This window comes from Haliaeetus leucocephalus, unplaced genomic scaffold (assembly GCF_000737465.1).
Source record: "Haliaeetus leucocephalus isolate CR32 unplaced genomic scaffold, Haliaeetus_leucocephalus-4.0 Scaffold702, whole genome shotgun sequence".
NCBI lineage: Eukaryota > Metazoa > Chordata > Aves > Accipitriformes > Accipitridae > Haliaeetus > Haliaeetus leucocephalus.
In genome coordinates this window covers 5,257,600-5,274,291 of record NW_010973138.1, presented here as the reverse complement: position 1 = coordinate 5,274,291, position 16,692 = coordinate 5,257,600, and the positions used below count along the sequence as shown (strand labels likewise).

The 16,692-nt window shown below is 45.0% G+C and overlaps 1 protein-coding gene across 4 annotated transcripts in view; it reads right to left on the bottom strand.

Annotated features, from left to right (window-relative positions):
• RUNX1 (runt-related transcription factor 1) overlaps nt 1-16,692 on the bottom strand; it is a 169,690-nt gene that overhangs the window by 75,615 nt on the left and 77,383 nt on the right. For 2 of the 4 annotated variants that reach the window (XM_010580358.1, XM_010580360.1), the window contains exon 2: nt 13,073-13,197. The exons of the other annotated variants lie outside the window; for them this stretch is intronic. In XM_010580358.1, the coding sequence (XP_010578660.1) occupies nt 13,073-13,160 (88 nt within the window). In that variant the 5' untranslated portion in view covers nt 13,161-13,197. The remainder of the gene's footprint in view (nt 1-13,072; nt 13,198-16,692) is intronic. 4 annotated transcript variants of the gene reach the window in all.

Here is a 16,692-nt window from a genome sequence, read left to right as displayed (position 1 = left end):
CGGCTTTCCCCCACCCCGGGGCGCGCAGGGCGGGGAGCGAGGACGGGACAGAGAGGATCCTCGGTTTTGCCGACCCCCGCTTTGGAAGCGCTCCGGAGTTGGGAAAGTAACTGTCGGTGCGCGTTGGGGCACACGCCGCGACCTGCGGGGACCGCAGCAGAGCGCGAGCTCCCGCCACGCAACGCTCCCTGCTTTACACGCAGTTAACCCGAAAGCAGGCTGAGTGCCCTGCGTGAGGGAAACCGGCTTTTGCCTCCCCGGAGCCTGCTACCGGGCAGAGGGACGCGGCGGGTGCCCCGCGGGGCAGGGCTCCTTGCGCGGGGAGCAACTGAGTTCGGGAACCTGCCACCGCATCCACGGGGCAAGCGCCGGGTGTGGGTTTCCTCGCACCCCTCCAGTGCGGGGCAGGAGCGCCTTCCCCTCGGGGGGGGGGGGGGGGGCAAGGCGCCGGCTCCTCCCCCTTGCCCCCCCCCCCCTTTGCCGGGGGGCACCGGTGAGGCTGCCCATCCCGGGGTTGCCCACCCGCGCCCGGGGCCGCCCCCCGGCGCGTCCCCGCCGGAGGGTTACGGCTTCATCTTCGCATGACCTGCCCCCCTCGCCTCCTTCCCCTCCTTCCCCTCTGCCAAAGGACGCGGGGCCGGTTTTCCGTGCCCCCCCCCCCCCCCCCCCGCACAGAGCCCGGGTGCGGGAGCGCGGGGGCGGGGGGGGCCCGGGGGGCGGCAGCGGCAGAGCGCGGCTCAGCCCGCCCTCCCGCCGCGCTTGCAACAGGTCCCTGTTTGAAGCAGGCGAGTTTGGTGCAGAAAGCTCTCTATTTCACACCAAGTTTCTATGGTTTGCGTGTGGTTCCCCCCGCCCCCCCTTTTTTAAATTCCGTCTTTTACACGGTTACTTCTTTCTTGTATGAAATTATCCCGAATTTAAATTATTAGGAAGAGGTTTCCTTCTGTTTTAAGGAAAAAAAAAATTATACAGGCAAATGGCTGTTAAACTACAGCTTAGAAGCCATCTGGGGTGTATTAGTGGCTGATAACTTTTTACGGGCATTGCAGAGATAAGAAGAGTTATTTTACTGATGTACATACATCTACATCCATCGCCTAAAATGTGAAAATATGCATGTAGTGTTCGGGGTTTTTTGTAGTCGAGAGGTAGGGAGTATTTTATATTGAAATTAATGAATACGTTGAGCTGAATTTCACTCGCTGCTTTGCATCCCGTCTTAATCTGAACTCCTTGTTATAAAAACAAAATAAACCCGATCTATTACACACGTGGATAGTCAGATACAAAATGCCACAATTTAAGAGAAGACGCAAAAATACTAGATGCTTACAGTTTTGTATAACTTAGCAGCATTATCGATGCTGAGATGAGGGACATTAACATACACTAAAGGTGACAGTATTCTTTTTTAACTGCACAGAAGCCAAGCTTTTGCAAGGTAGGCTGAGGAGTTAAGTAAGAGAGGATAGATAGGGAAAATACTGTAGTGAGGGTATTTTGATACAGATCAAGCTATATATTTTACATGCCCATTAACACTAACTACACAAGAGTTGTTTGTTGGTTTGTTTTTTTTTTTTTAGTTTGTTTAGCTAATTTAATCTATCATCTTCCTTATAATTTTATTTTTGCATGACAAAGAGAGGAACTCATAGGAATTTACTGTCCCCTTAGTATTTCTCGTGCGGGTAGTCTGGAAGAATAGGAATTAATGAGTCAAGCAGCTTGCAGGAATATCACTGACAAGGCAAAGTAAGGAAACGATGCAGGATATTTAAAGCTGATGTTTCTTCTCACGTAGTAAGACTTTTTAGCATCCCTAATGCTAAGACTTGCGCTCGGACAGTCAGTCTTTTGTGCAGGAATTCTTTTGAAGCGGGAATCGCAACTGGTGTTATAACTTTACCAATTCACATTCAGCACTGCTTACATTTGTATTTTGACATCAATTTATTACAGCCGTAAACAAACCACAAGTGAATCTCTATCTACCATGCCTTGCCTTTGTCGTACAGGATTACTCGACCACAAAGCACCGAGCTTTTTACATAATACAGTTAAGTAAAAGCTTCGGAAATATGAGAGAGGGAGCAACAATTTAGGGATGAATTTTAAACAGCCAAAATTGCAAAGGGTGAATTAGAGCCTGAACGCAGTGCAAGTTCCCACTGCACAGGTAAATATCGCCTGGCCAAACAGGCAGCAATGGACACTTGTTTGCAAGGGTTTGGATTTGTGCGGGACAGGAGAAAACTTGCACAAGGCAGCCAACAAAACATTTTGTGAAAGGACAAAAAAATGCACACCTTAACAGAGCTGGCATACGTATCATATGAGCACAAACTGAGAGAACTGGCTCCAGACCCTCATCTTGCCAACACTTAGAAACATGCCCAACCTCATTCTTAGTGGCGTTTCTGCCGAATGCAATAAAAATCTCTTTGGGGAATGCAATTACACGTGCACTTAATTCTTTGGAGCGTGTGGGCTTAACATGGAATTATTCAGTGGGTCACCTCCTACCACTTGCACCTGAATTCATTTAATATATGTATTAAGACCTTCTTAAAGATGTTTATAGTGGTGTAAGCATGCCCTGCTTCTACTAGTGATGAATCAGTGGGTTAATGCCTGTGAAGGAAATTTGTAGGATCAGGCTTCTGAATTGCTCCTGCAAATATTTATTGCATAGCAGTTACCATCATGGGTGATTTACTGACTGACCTGAAAAAAATTGCTACAGTGATATATTAAATTATTTTTGGGCTACGGGAATAATGAAACATGGCACAGAGAAAAGCAGCAGCCAGTAAAGAAAAAGTCAGGATTCTCCTTACTTCCTGCAGTGATCTCTCACACACAATGAAATATGCATATTTCATCCTGGCATGTAAAGTTTGCACATAATGCCACCAAGAATGAGATGTGAGATGGCCAGCGTGATGCAGGGGAAATGTGGCCAGGAGTACACAGGTGTATGGTGTCTAACTTCTCTCTGTTTCAGGGAGGGGAAAGTGCCTAAACCCTTCCATCTTGCCTTTGATCTCTGTTAACTGATACAAGGTTATTCACTCTGGAAGCAGGGAAACTGGCTGCAGGTCAGTTTATGCAAAGAAGAGGCATTGTGAGGAAAGATGAAATAACACATATTCGTTCAATATCTTTAACCCGGACATCTAATTACTTGTGACCCGACTTTACGGCTGCAAAAGTTCCCAAGGACTCTCCATCCACTTTAGGACCTCCAGGTCATAACGGTGGCCAAAAGCCTGTCTCGTTCTTCCCGGGTGGAAGCTGAGAGCCTTTTTCTTTTCAAATAGGGCAGACCAATCCATGCTCTTGTCACTCAAAATATTATAGAAGGTAGGCATGACTCCTGTTTTGAGGATGTGGGGAATGATTCGCCTGAATAGTTGGCATGTTTTCAAAGACATAGATGGCAAGGACACGGACCTACGTACGAAGGGAGCTACCTTTTACCATTTCACCTCCTTCATTGTTCAGAAACTGCAACCCAGAGAGCCGCATCTCTCTTGACTCAAACTATCAACTGGTGGCAGCAATGGGCAGGGAGTGGGGTACACCCGGGAAAGGACAATTTTCAGGAGAGGTTAAACTGTGAATTTGCATCCAGCGTTAACCCCAGCTTTGCAGGTCCTCCTCGGGCTTTACCAGGTGAAGGAGTGAGTCAAACCAACAGCCAAAGGAGGAGCTCAGACTGGGCAGAGCCCCAAAAGAATGGGTGGTGAAACGCGATTCGGCTGACCCTTCCTCCTGGCATGGATGCGATCGCAATGCCCAGCAACGCAGTGGGTCCAACTGTGTGACCAATGCAGCACCTCACCAGTGCCACCACCCCTGGAGACATTTGTCCATGGCACCCTTCCTCCCCATTTCCTCAAGGGGGAGATTTGATAGTCATGAAGTTCCTGCAGCAGCAGCCCGTGTTGATGCCCCTCTCCCCTTATCCAGCTCAGTCAGGCCGGCTCGGCTTTGCTGGGAGGTTTGTTAAGGGCCAAAGCCAGGGCTGGGCTCCTTCTTGTGCTCACCTGCTGCGGGTGTGCGTCAGCGCGCAGGTGTGCGGCGTGGGCTTGCTGCTGGTGCCTGGAGCCAGGGGCAGCAGGGCCAGGCAGAGGGCAGGGGGTGCCTCTCTCCTCTCTACTTCACAAGAAGCATCCCAACCTGGCCCTAAACATGCTCACTAGAACATCACCAGTGAGACACTTTTCTCCTTGGTCTTAGACAGCTGCTGATAAATGTGTGAGTAGGAGTGGAGACCGGGTTAAATTTTCCGCTGCAAAAATACCTTTTGGTGGTTTGTCTTGTGTACGCTCCTCATACCTCTGAACCAGACGTGTGAAATGCATCACTGTGCAATTTTGATGCAATGCATTTTGCCTTCCTCAAAGTGGAATTCGGGTAATTGGTGCACGATAAGCAGGGATAGGCTATCTGGAGGCGCAGAAGCAGTGGGGTCACGTCTAGAGCCGAGGGAGCATCCAGTCTTGTTTTCCCAGCACTCAAATCCCAGGGAGAGCCACGGGTTTACTCCTGGCCACTGTGTTACTGGCTATGTATCAGTGAATGAGAGAGATTACAGAGAAGGGCAACTACAGTGATTAAAGGTCTGGAAGGAACTACCTATAAGGAAAGATTAAAGGAATTAAATACATACATATAATTTGGGGCAAAAGGGAAGCCAAGGGGACAGCGTGACTGCGGTTTACAAGTACATAAAAGACAACTATGAAGAGGAAGGGGAGGGACTGTTTTCATTAGTTAAAAATGATAAGACAAGAAATAACAGATGCCAGCTGAAGTAAAACGAGTTCAGTTTTAAGAGCAGGGGCAACGTTGATCCTAAGATCAAATAGGCAGGAGAATACGCTCCCAGGGAAGCTGCAGATTCAACATCACTTGAACTTTTCAAGTCAGAGCTTGACAAGCACCTTGGAGGGGAAAGTTTAAGAAATAGTAGAAGTGAAGCCAAAAATCACCGGGATGTACCACATGACCTAGGAGCCCAGATGATTCTGAGGCCATTCTAGAGGGCTGTGGAAAACAAACACATGCAAACACTCGGAGCTTTTGGATGATTTCTTTCTCTGTGCAGTTCAAAATTAAAAGGCGGTTGGGGGAAGGCTAAGTGAGGAAAATCAGTCATTTAATATGATTCTACTGTGGCTAATCCCTAGAGGAGAAGCCAGTTACTTGAAATACTGGGGAGTGTGGGGTGGAGAAGGGAATGGAAATTGTTGAAAAGCTGCCATCTGGTATAAGTACTTGCTGGTTTGGAAGCTTAAAAAATACGCATTGTGTGCCATTATACTATGCTCATTACATGCCTAGATTAATGCAGATAACATCACCCACACCTAGTATTTTCTGTGGCATTTATGTACTCAGGTTCACATCATAACAACCTCCAGGACTAATTGTAACATTTGAGCTTTTGATCTTCTGCTCTGGTAGGAACACTATGGATGCCTTGTACCAGCAAGAGGAGTGGGGAGGGGAAGAAAAAAGTTTGGCTCCTTTGGTTCCAGGACATTTAAAAGGAGCAGTAAATCTGACCCACCTGGACAGCAGGGAACAACTCTGGTATAAGGAGGATTCTGCAGATGGCACAGAATTAATATAACTACTTTATTCCCCCCTCAAGCCCCTCTGAGGGCAAGGGCATGCTGGCAGAGCAGGAACTGCAGCTCAGCTGTCAGCTGGCCCTGAGTGCTCGGTGAGCTCAATTCATATTGGAGAAGCCCTAATAATATTTTGATTTATGCTAGGAGCTGTGCAGATAGATTTCCCTCCTGTGCCCCAGACTTTGCTCCTGCACTTAGCAGTGACCGATGGGACAGAGATTCAGGTCACTGAATGTACTCGGTTGAAGAAAAATAATTCACTATAGCCATGGTGCTAATAGGCAAAATGTAACGGTAGCATTCACACCGCATCATACCAAATTACTTGGTATGGGTTTGCCTTTCTCAGGGTTGGTTTGCTTGGTTTTCAGTCAAAATTAAGTATGACTATAAATGATTGCAAAAGTTCCTATAGGGTCATAAGCAGGAGATTGAAAGCCTTGGTGTATTCTTGGGACAGAGCTCCTTCCCTAGGGACCCCCATTGCACTTTACTGCTGACCTGGGAAGTTGTGGGACATCATCCATGGCCTCTTGACTGGGAGACTTTCACTCTGCCAGTAAAAAACCCTCAATTACAGGGGAGTTTTATGACATAAACATTGTTTTTCAGCAAATAAATAAGAGATATCCAAACTTTCTACAGAAGCCTAAATCAGTACTAACTTTACCCAAATTTGAGACAGTGAAATTAAGACAGAAAGATTTCTAAATCCCAAAATATCCTTCCATTATCCCTCTACATAAGGGATTCATTGTTCAGGTCAACAAGATGCGGAGATACTTCAATCCTAAGGAAAAGGAGCTCCTGACAGCATAACAGAAAGGAAGAAAGATGGTTTCCAGAGGAGGCTCCCTCCCTCCCTCCCTCCCAGGCTTGCCAGAAGGAAAGTTGTGGTCTTGCAATGCTTTGGGCTGGAGTTAACAGCTGGGAGAAATAAGGATGCTAACTGCATCCTTTTTCTTCTTCCTGTGTTACTTTCACCATTTAGAAACTCTGACAGACTAGAATGATGAAACAGGAAGTGTTCAGAAGAAAATGATGATGTTGTTCCCAGTATGACATTGTGATGCTCATATCAACAGGTGATATTATTAGGAAAGGCACTCAGTGAATGGATGGCTTCTCTGCTCCTTCTGTCCCTTCCTGCCCTTCATCTCCCATTTTTAAGGGTCAGGATGGGTTTTATTTCTCTCACTCCATTTCCCCTTGTTCCATCACCCATTCAAGCGTGATGGGGTAAATGACGGTAGCTTGTTCATTGCCCATGTGGGAGTGCTCCACGCAGTGAGTTTGCAGAGCTACCCAACAAACTGGCAGCAAAGGAACGACTGGGGTCTCTTTCTCAGGGGCCTTGCAGAGGGGACACAGCGAGAGGCTATTGCAGCTGGAGCTTTGTCTTTAATTTGACTGGATGAGACAGAAACTGCCTTTCAGTCTCAAATCCAGTCCAGTTTGCTACTTCAAATACAGCACATGGCATGAAATAGAACTAGTTTACTTTCATATTTTGCAGCCCTCCAGAAAAAGCAGGCAGTACCCTTGCCATGTGAGCCTCAGCAGGAATTGCTGTGGTTAGAGAGGGATTCTCTGGGGGGGGACACAGATACTGCTGTCCCAGAGAGCCCCCTTACTCTCAGCTAACATGAAACCTCTCCTGGTGTGTGAATCTCAGTGAGATTAGGAGTAGTAAATCCCAGCTACTTCATTTCTGTAGGAGGCACAGACAGAGATTTGGCTAGAAGCTGTTCCTCGCCCTGAACTAGGCTTCTCCCAGTGTCTGTCTCAAATGATAGGGCTGGTCTCAGCTGCACGAGGCCCTGCAAGTGCCTTCAGCCGGCAGCGGAGCCTGTTCCACATCTGTCTGCTCTCCACTGGCCAGCACACTTTATATTTAACCCTCCTCAGCACAGCAATGATTTCATGCACACAGCAATGATTTAATGCACAAAAGGGTTTTGCTCCTGAGCTGTTAGGGGGATCATGCTTGGGACTTTCACCGCAACATCCTTTGATCGAACCGGGGATGGAGGAAGAAAAGCCCGACTGAGATGCGAAGGCGCTATTAACCACGCTCGGCACCACTAATGCATTCTCACAGCCACAGACGAAGCCACAAGTTAATCTCCTAAATTGTTTCTTCTCCACTTAACATCCCACCTGTGCCTGACTCTGCCTGAGCAGGTCTGAGCCCGGGTATGCTGGTGTCAGCCTTGTGCCAGCCGCCCTGTACTCACCAGGGAGCATCCTCCCTGTACAGGCCAGCTCATCAGCTGTGGGATGCGTGGGCTAGCAATTAGAGAAGTTTCAGGAAGACATGTTGTCAAACCCTCTAGATATAGGCCTTAATGACAGTAATATGAGGAGAAAAATATTTGGATAATTTTGATCCTGATTAATAATAAAAACTCTAGCTAAAAAGCCACTTACTTCTACGGTAGCACCAAGCATTTGCCACAGACACATATAATCTTCTGCTGAACTTCACCCAGTAAGACGCATTTGCAGTTTTAGGCTGAGCATGTGCTTACGGGACAAAGCCTAGGAAAGAGCAGGATGTACTAGGACTAGTCTTTGTGTAAGGTTATAATTCTTCTTTTGCTTTGATAATAAGAATTTACTAGAAAAATCTAGTACAAGTGTGTGTGTGAGATGTGCTTTACGTAGGATACACACATCCAGTGCTGTAAGACCTCTCCATGTTAATGATGCTTCAGTATCAGCTGCTCAGGACTGTATGCAAATGCTGTTGGTTACTTGCTTTTAGTGATTCTGCAGTGAAAGGACCTGATGCTCAGCTGGTCTCATTGGCAAAGCAATGCCTGTGCCGACCAACTGACAGCGACGCGTGTGTATAATAGATGAAATTCTGTACTGGGATCTTTCAGTGTATGTCTTCCCTGGGTTGTCCTGGGGTTTGTAAATGACAGATACAGCTACATATATTGCCCTTCACTAAAATCTTAGGTGACTAATCCCACAGTGGCACAAGCAGGGGAATCAGGAGGTCCGCAGGCCGAATTCTGCGCTCCTTTCAAAACGTGCCCCTCCCCGAGTCAAAAGGCACCAAAGTTACTCAGAAGGTTTATTCTTTGTGGTACTCTCCATGGCATGTTGCTTTGCCCTGGGTTTTATTTTTGTTAGTCTAAGGACAAGTATATTTTCCAAATTGTTTCATTCCTTTTTATATCTTTTTTTCAGTGTTACTTTCTTTTGATGCTACAATTACAGTTTAACCCATAAAACTGTTTTACACTTTGATTATTTTAGGGGACTTCCACAATTTGATTATTTTGGGGGACTCCTAAGCTGATGCAAATGTTTGCAGGAACCGTCTGTGTCAGTCAGTTAAACAAGGACTTTCCAAGAGATTCGTGTCCATGACAGGCTATTCTGAGCTCTTAAATTTTGCCCTTTCACAGGCCATTTTGAGGATCTTCTGGTGGCACTGGACCTACCCTCAATTCCCCAAGGAAAACTCAAAATGGGTCCAGATACCTTAGCACAGCGGTACTAGAGATGGGCTCATTTTTAGGTTTTAGGAAAGGCAGCCAGTTCTTTAGTCTCAGTGTCACTCTCGGTGTCACTCTTGGTCTCAGTGTCACTCTCACTGAGACTGAAGAGTTATCTGTTTTCAGCACTGTCTCTGCTTAAGCTGTGACAATCCCTTCAGCTCTCCATAGCCTAAATCCTCATTTAACTGCAGTGCAAATTTCTGCTTTACAAAATAGCCTCCGGGCAAGGTATGACAGTACATCTCCACTCAGACTGGTGGGCTCACAACAATCCACACTGGGCAAACCCCAGTCCATTTCCAGTGTTGATCAATACTATGCCAAGGCTTCACTCTATGTCAGCACCTTTTGTGGGACACAGGAGGTTCACAGCGTTTGGGGGGATGGGGCGAAATGACGGCTTAACTTGGGGGAAGAAAAGGTGAGGGCAGGGGAGGTGGGGAAAGGCTTCCTGGAGAAGACCTGGGGCTCCCTCCCTACAAGTCCTAGGATGTGGCTGGACTGAGCTCATGCACGGCTGGTGTAGGGTGCCTGGGCTCTGCTGGGCACGGAGGGATGTGACGGCACGAACCACCTCCCTCCCCATGCTTTGCCTTCCCTTGGAACAAAACCAGCGCGCCAGCGCACAGAGGCGGGGCTGCGGGGTGTTGCGACAGTCCCAACCGCCTGTGGGACCCAGGGAGCAGGTCATCCTGAGCGTCAGGTTGGGCAAAGGCAGACCCCCTGGATCTGCCCTGGGGACCCGTGGGTGGTCCTGGAGCGGCGTGCAGGATGGCCGTGTACCGGGCTCTGCTGCTCCTGCGGAGGCAGAAGGTAGCACTTCAGGGCTGTCAGTTTGGCATCCCTCACCACCAGCAATTGGACTTAAAACACCTAAATAATTGCTACAAAAGTGTTACTTTGTTTTAATGGAAATCTTCGCTACTCCTCTTGGGTGGTTTTTTTCTTAAGTGTTTTTAATTTACCAGGTATGTCATCTATTATCTTTGATCTCAACCACAGATCTCCCCCAGGTCATAATGAGGCGCAACTTCGTATCAAAGCCTCCGCCCTCATTTGTCCAAGATGAGATCTGTGTGTGCCAGCAAGGGAACAGAGTGTGGTCTAGGGAGAGGGAGGGAGCAGGCGAGATGAGTCAGGTCCCCCTGCACATTCCCAGTGGGGTTGCTGAGGCAGCCTGCCCTCCGTCCCTTGCCTCTTCCCTTCTGATGCCTCCTTGTCTCTGGACAGTGATGCTGGGCTTGGACCACCTTAGGACTGTCCTCCTGTGGCCTGGAAATGCCATGCAGTAGGATGACAATCTAGCAAGGCTTAACAAAACCCGATGACTCTCATCTCCCCCAAGCAACAAACTCCTCCACGGGCCTGATTCTCTGCTTACTCAATTCTAGTTGTGAGGCCCTGATTTGTGTCAGGGTAGGTGAGAAGAAAAGCTGTAATTCCAGACCTTTAACTTAAGTCTTGCTGCAAATCTGCTCTGAAATATACCCTAACCTTATAGAATATTCAAGAGCATGAAATACTCTTGTCAGCAAGTCATAATAAATGGCTCCCTGAATACCAACTACAATACACAACTCTTTTAAAAGGAAATTTGCTGTAGAGTGAACAAAGCTTAGCAAGATTAGCTCAAGATCATATTCACCTACTGCTTTCCAGTTACAGATGTTGCACACAATACCCAGTGGCACAATGTGCTGTCTATAAATTGGCAAGTTCATTTTAAAAGACAACAGGATGTTTTAATCTGTTTTTCCTCTAGCTCATTTGCACAATTATGAAATTAGGGACTGCAAATGCCTTAGTTTTAGCTTTATTAGGCAACAGACATATGTAGCAATATGTTTTAGCCTTTCTTAGCCAACACACAGCATCCTTGCATGATTTTTAGGTGTGAATTATCACCACCAAATCAAACCTACACAGGACAATATCAAACAAAGGTAGTTGCTCATTTGGTTTATGCACTACGCAAACCATCTCTTGTGACAGCCACTAAACATTCTATTTATCTACAGTATCTTCGGTGTCTTGCAGAGCAAGAATTACGTGCATCTGCTAAAACCAGAATCTAAAATACAACAAATGTTTCCAACTTGACACTCACATTTGTCCTGGGCAACCAGCTCTAGGTGGCCCTTCTTGAGCAGAGGGGCTGGACCAGATGCCCTCCGGAGGTCCCTTCAACCTTAACCCTTCTGGGATTCTGTGGTCCTTCTTTAAATTGCTTCTTATTCCACACTCTTAAGTGAGCATGAAATTAAGAGGCTAATTTCTCAGATGCTATGAAAAAGATAACTACCAAGAATCCTCATACCTTACAAAGCAGAAAGCATCCCACAAACACCAAGATTTATTCTAGGCATGGGTCATAATACCCCGGACAAATCAGAAAAATAACGTCTCACTGGTTTGCCTGCTTTTGAAAAACCTAATAAATCACCCAGCTGTGTGGCAGGCTTTTTCAGCACTTGCACTGTGTGTGAAGCTCTGTGGAAGCAAACCAGGGAAAGGCCAGACTTGTCCCAGGGGCACGGCACACGGCTGCTCCTCTGGCAGTCACAGCTTGCACATCACCTTTTAGCGCTGGGATGGCAAGTCCTCAGTGTCAGGCTTTATCTAGCACTTAGGTATATTGCAAAATGGACTCAATGCCATCTTCTCAAGTGCTCTGCAACAGAAACAAATGGTGATCCTCTCAATTTGGCACTGATTTAGAATGAATGGAATTCAGAGTTCAAGGGGTTCGTGGTCTATAAATCAGAAGAATATTTGTCCCCTTGTCTAACTGCAAAGAGAAACTTTGCTGCAGTTGACGTTAACAGCAGCCCCCTACAGAAGGTGCCATATAGACTTGATAAAGCACGGGGTGGGAGAGGAAAAGTGAAGGAATCTTTGAGCAGGAATGAAAAATAATAGATTTTCCTTTCTTCATTCCCAACTTTCATTCTTTTGTCTTCATGGGATCTTTTAAAACAAAAACCATAAAAATATTTAAAATCTTGCTATAAAACCCTTTTGCACACAGATATCCATTTGTTTAGTTCAGTAAATATTTAGCAGAAAGATAGTCACTAAGATAAAACTAGCCCCAGGATTATAGAAAAGAAACAAATTTTGCAGTATGCCAAATATTAAACAAAACGCATGATGTCTTTCTCTCCGGCATACTGCCTGGCAAGAGCTACCGGTGACGCTGGAAAAGTCAGTCTTATTCTCTACAGATACACAGCAAAATGGACCATGGCAGGGTCTACATAATTTGCCAATGTTTTCTTAAAATTTTTATTATTTTATCAAAAATATCATGGTGATAAAAAGTTATCTTTGGTGCTCTGATGGCAGAATTTTTACTCCACTGTCATTTTTGAGGGATTAAAAACTCATCAAGCGTATAGGCTGAGCCTCTAGCTTGTATAAGACAGCATCATTAGTGATCATAATCTTGGGGCTCAAATCAACTGACAACGACCATTTGCACTACCTGGTCCTCCGTGATCACTTTGCTATTGCAAAGTTGCAAACCATCAAACATTAAGTGCCATCGGACGGACATCGCCTTCCACTGCCACACTCAGCAGCACAATTCCCTGCAGCTTCGGTGGCACCCCCATCCCAAGCATTTGAAATAAAAACTATTTTGAAGTATTTCCTCTGAAGAAACTGATTCAGTTAAAAAGGCTTGCAACACGCTTAACAGATTAGCGAAAGCCCCCATATGTATTCAACTGTCTTGTGGAAGTTAACGCACACACATGCAGAGTGAGAGATTTCCTTATTTTGCTCCAACAGAAATTATATTACTTTAAAGAGTTTTTTAACCCAATACTTTCTATTACTTTACAGTCAAGATTTCTATTTCATGACAATGCAAACAAAAACTTTTAAAAAGGAAGATAAAGAAGTCTTTACCAAAAAAGCCAGTGGCTGCTCTGTTTTTCCTCATCAGGTACATGGTCCAGGATAGAGGAGAAGACATGCCAAACTGCCCGTGGTTCATGTTTAAGTTTATATGATAGCCAGGCAATGGCCAGACACTGCAAAAGACCAGCAGAAACTAAACAAGATGAGGGCAGAGCTCTTCCTTTTCACTCCACTCTTTCTCTGCCCTAGAGATCATTATTTAACATGAGCAAATTGAAAAATGACATGCAGCCATACTTAGTACGTGGTTTTTTTTTTTTCCACTAACCAAACTCACATGAGACTTCCCATCTTTCTCTCTCTCTCCTCTCCCTCCCTCTTGCCTTCTTTTTTTTTTTTTTTTTGCCTCAGGCATTTATAGGCTAGTAATTTTCATTTAGCTTCTCAGATGATTTTTCTCTGCCCAATTAGAGTGGAAGTGGATGAAGATTTAAGTTCAGAGTTTTGCTGTTAGAAACCAGGTTGTTGTTCCTGTTGTTTCAGCTGATGCACTCTTTCGACAGTGCAAGGGTCTACTACCAGTAAATAGAGTAATGATACGGATAACGATTCTTTCTGGAGACTTCCCCCGCTCAGAGTATTTTATAGTCACTAACACCAGACAGTGGTATCATGAGAATGCCTCTGACTATGAAGAGGAGATTTTTTTTTTTCCAGTAGATACACAGGACAGTTTAAGACCAACCTCGTTCCCCCTGTACATTGGAATAATTCCAGTGATGTCCCTCGGATGGGAATTTTGTATGAGAAACAGTAACAGAAGTTGGCCACTGCGTTCTGATCAATCCATAAACATGAATCAGTATCTGCAAAACTTGAAATTTCTTCTGCAGGCGAAGTGATCTACATCTCAGTTCTCTGGTGTTTCAGAGGAAATAATCCTTCCTAGAAGTGTACAAGTGTCTAAGTGCTGCCCTAGAGGCTGTCATATTTGTCACCAAGTGTGAAATTCAGCAATTTCATAGGAATTCATAGATTAATAGGTACATAGATGAATGGAGGAAAGGATAGGTAGACAGGTAGAGAGATTTTCAAAAGTGTTAAACCAGACTCCAAAGTTTAGTCCAGCTGTTTTGCAAAGCATGCCAAAATGCTGCAGTCACTGAAAGAGTGCGAAAGGCAGTGGGAGGACAACCAGAACCTAGCTTGCAATGGAGATTTACAGAGCATCTCTTGTACCACAGCAGCATAAAACCCCTGTGCAGTTAGTGGCTCACATGATGATCCCCTCCGTCTCTTTGTTTTTAACTTAAGGAGGGGAATGTTGGCTTGGATACCAAATGTATTCCCTGTACTTTTTCACCTTATCATTTGTAATCCATTTCTCCTCCTAGAAAATGGAGATATGGCCATAGATAGTGATAAGAAGAAACAAAATTGAGTAGGAACAGTTGCATCTGGGTAGACAGAAAGAAACGTTGCCAAATGCATAGCTGATATGGGTTTTTTTGTTTGGGTTTTTTTGGTTTGTGTTTTCCAGATTCCAGGATGGGATGTTTCTAATGAAATCAGGGAATGCGTGTGGAAACAAAAGGCTGTAAGATTTACTAGGGATTTGCTGCTGGCCAAATTTCACATTTCGAGTAGAGACCACTGTTAGCATTTTAAATATTATATTCTATAAAAATGCTAAAATCTCACTTGTCAGCATATGGCCACAAACCTATAGGCCCTACAAACACTTCAACACATGCAACGTTGCCTATGAGGAAAATTGTGCATGTGCTTGAGCTGTTCCAGGAACGGCCAAAGCTGTCGGTCTGTGAGAGCAGGTTCCAATTCCCATGGAGTCACAGGAACTCTTGCCCCACAGCCAGTATAAAAGGGACAATGAAATAAAATGTACTTCTGGGAAGGCTAATACTGAAACTTCTGGGGGCTGTTTGGCTGTTGTTCTTGTACTGAACAGGAAAACAAGAAGTGGTACATTGTTTTCCTTTCTTTTGAACTTTGTCTTAACACTGCCTGAGTAAAGGAGAGACCTGCACAAGAAACATACTCCCTTTCCCAAGGAAAAGAATGGAAAGAGAAAAAAAAAGGAGAACCCAACAGAAAGCCCAGTGACATGAAATGAAACAGCAGAATCTCTACTGCTCTAGCAACTCTTACACAATCCTGGGTTATGACATTATTCAACTGCCACAGGAGGACTGTGAGAGACCTCAGGCAAATGTTTCATCAACTGCACAGCAAGATGTTTCCTGGGCTTTGCCGACAGTGGTTCGGCAAAGATGCAATAGCCCCTCTGTTACAGGGCAGATAAAGTACCCCCTGCTAGCTGCTATCTTCAGATGCTAACTCTACAGAAAAGGTTCCTTCTTTCCATCCCTGTGTATACTGTTAGGTTTGAGCTTTTGAAAGGTACAGACCTTTAGTCCTCGGCTCTCTCATGTTTTTTTTTTATTATCAGTTTTCACCTTCCTTTTCCTATTGCTTGTTGCCCATCTATCAGAGTGTGAGCACCTTCTGGACATTTACATAAAGATAAGGAATGATGGGGCTATGCAAGATACATGTATGTTGACATCAGAGAGGATGGATCTCCAGGGAAAACTAAACTACAGACCTGGGATGGATTTGGTTTTCATACTTTTCTTCCCTAATATAATACCTTAGTTGATAGAGGATTGAAGAGATTGTAAAAGACTTTCTTTACCACTTATTTTAGTTTGGTTATTTTGGGATCCTAGGAAAAAGCTATCAGTCCTTTCTGATGAATGCTTTTTACTCACAGTGCATGTGTTCAACGGTGCAAAGGAACATGCAAGTGAAACCCCAGCTAAATTTTTATTGCATCAGCTGCACTCGCTGTCCCACTGGCTACTTTTCAGCTGTGACACTTTTCAGCCTGGAGGTGGTAGGGGGCAGAGAGGAGGTTATGAGAGCCAAGAAAAGAGGTATTCTTAATGTATACATATATTCTGCAAGCATTGCTCCAGCAGCAGGTTTTGACCCAATACTTATTGAAAGAAGACATACATTTTGGCAAGGCATTAGCTTAAAAAATGGAAATCTCTTTTTCTGGAGGTGCTGAAGACCTGCAACTCTCATGGACTTTCAGTGAAGCTATTGGTGTTCAGATCATCTGGAAGTCAGGACTGTGATAACTTTTTAATCTCAGTAATCTGGAGCATTGCACAAATTTTAAGATTAGTCCCTGGGGAACTTTATAATCTGTTTTGTAAAGCAAAAGTAAACATCAGTCTGAAATAAAATGGAAGTAGCTGGGAACACTGTGCCATTTGATGGCGTCCCATTAGCAGGTAATATGAAAAGTGAAAGCGGATTAATGGCTTCTCTTTTCATACTGAAGGGACATTAGCCATACAGATTTCCAAAACAGTAAAAATAGCCCTATTACCAAAAGCAAGTTTCCTGAAGCTATGCAGCATTTTGTCTTCTTATATATGGCTCTTAATATCCCTGCACATACTGCAGGACACCTGTCCAAACCAGCTTTATGTTGACGATAAAACCTTTACTTCACTGAATATGCACGATGGGAACACTGTGAAATGACTGGGTTCCCACATGCATCCATTTATGTACCTTGCAATGTTTTGATAAACTTAAAATTCTCAAACACAAGGGTCTGGGCTCCCTATAGA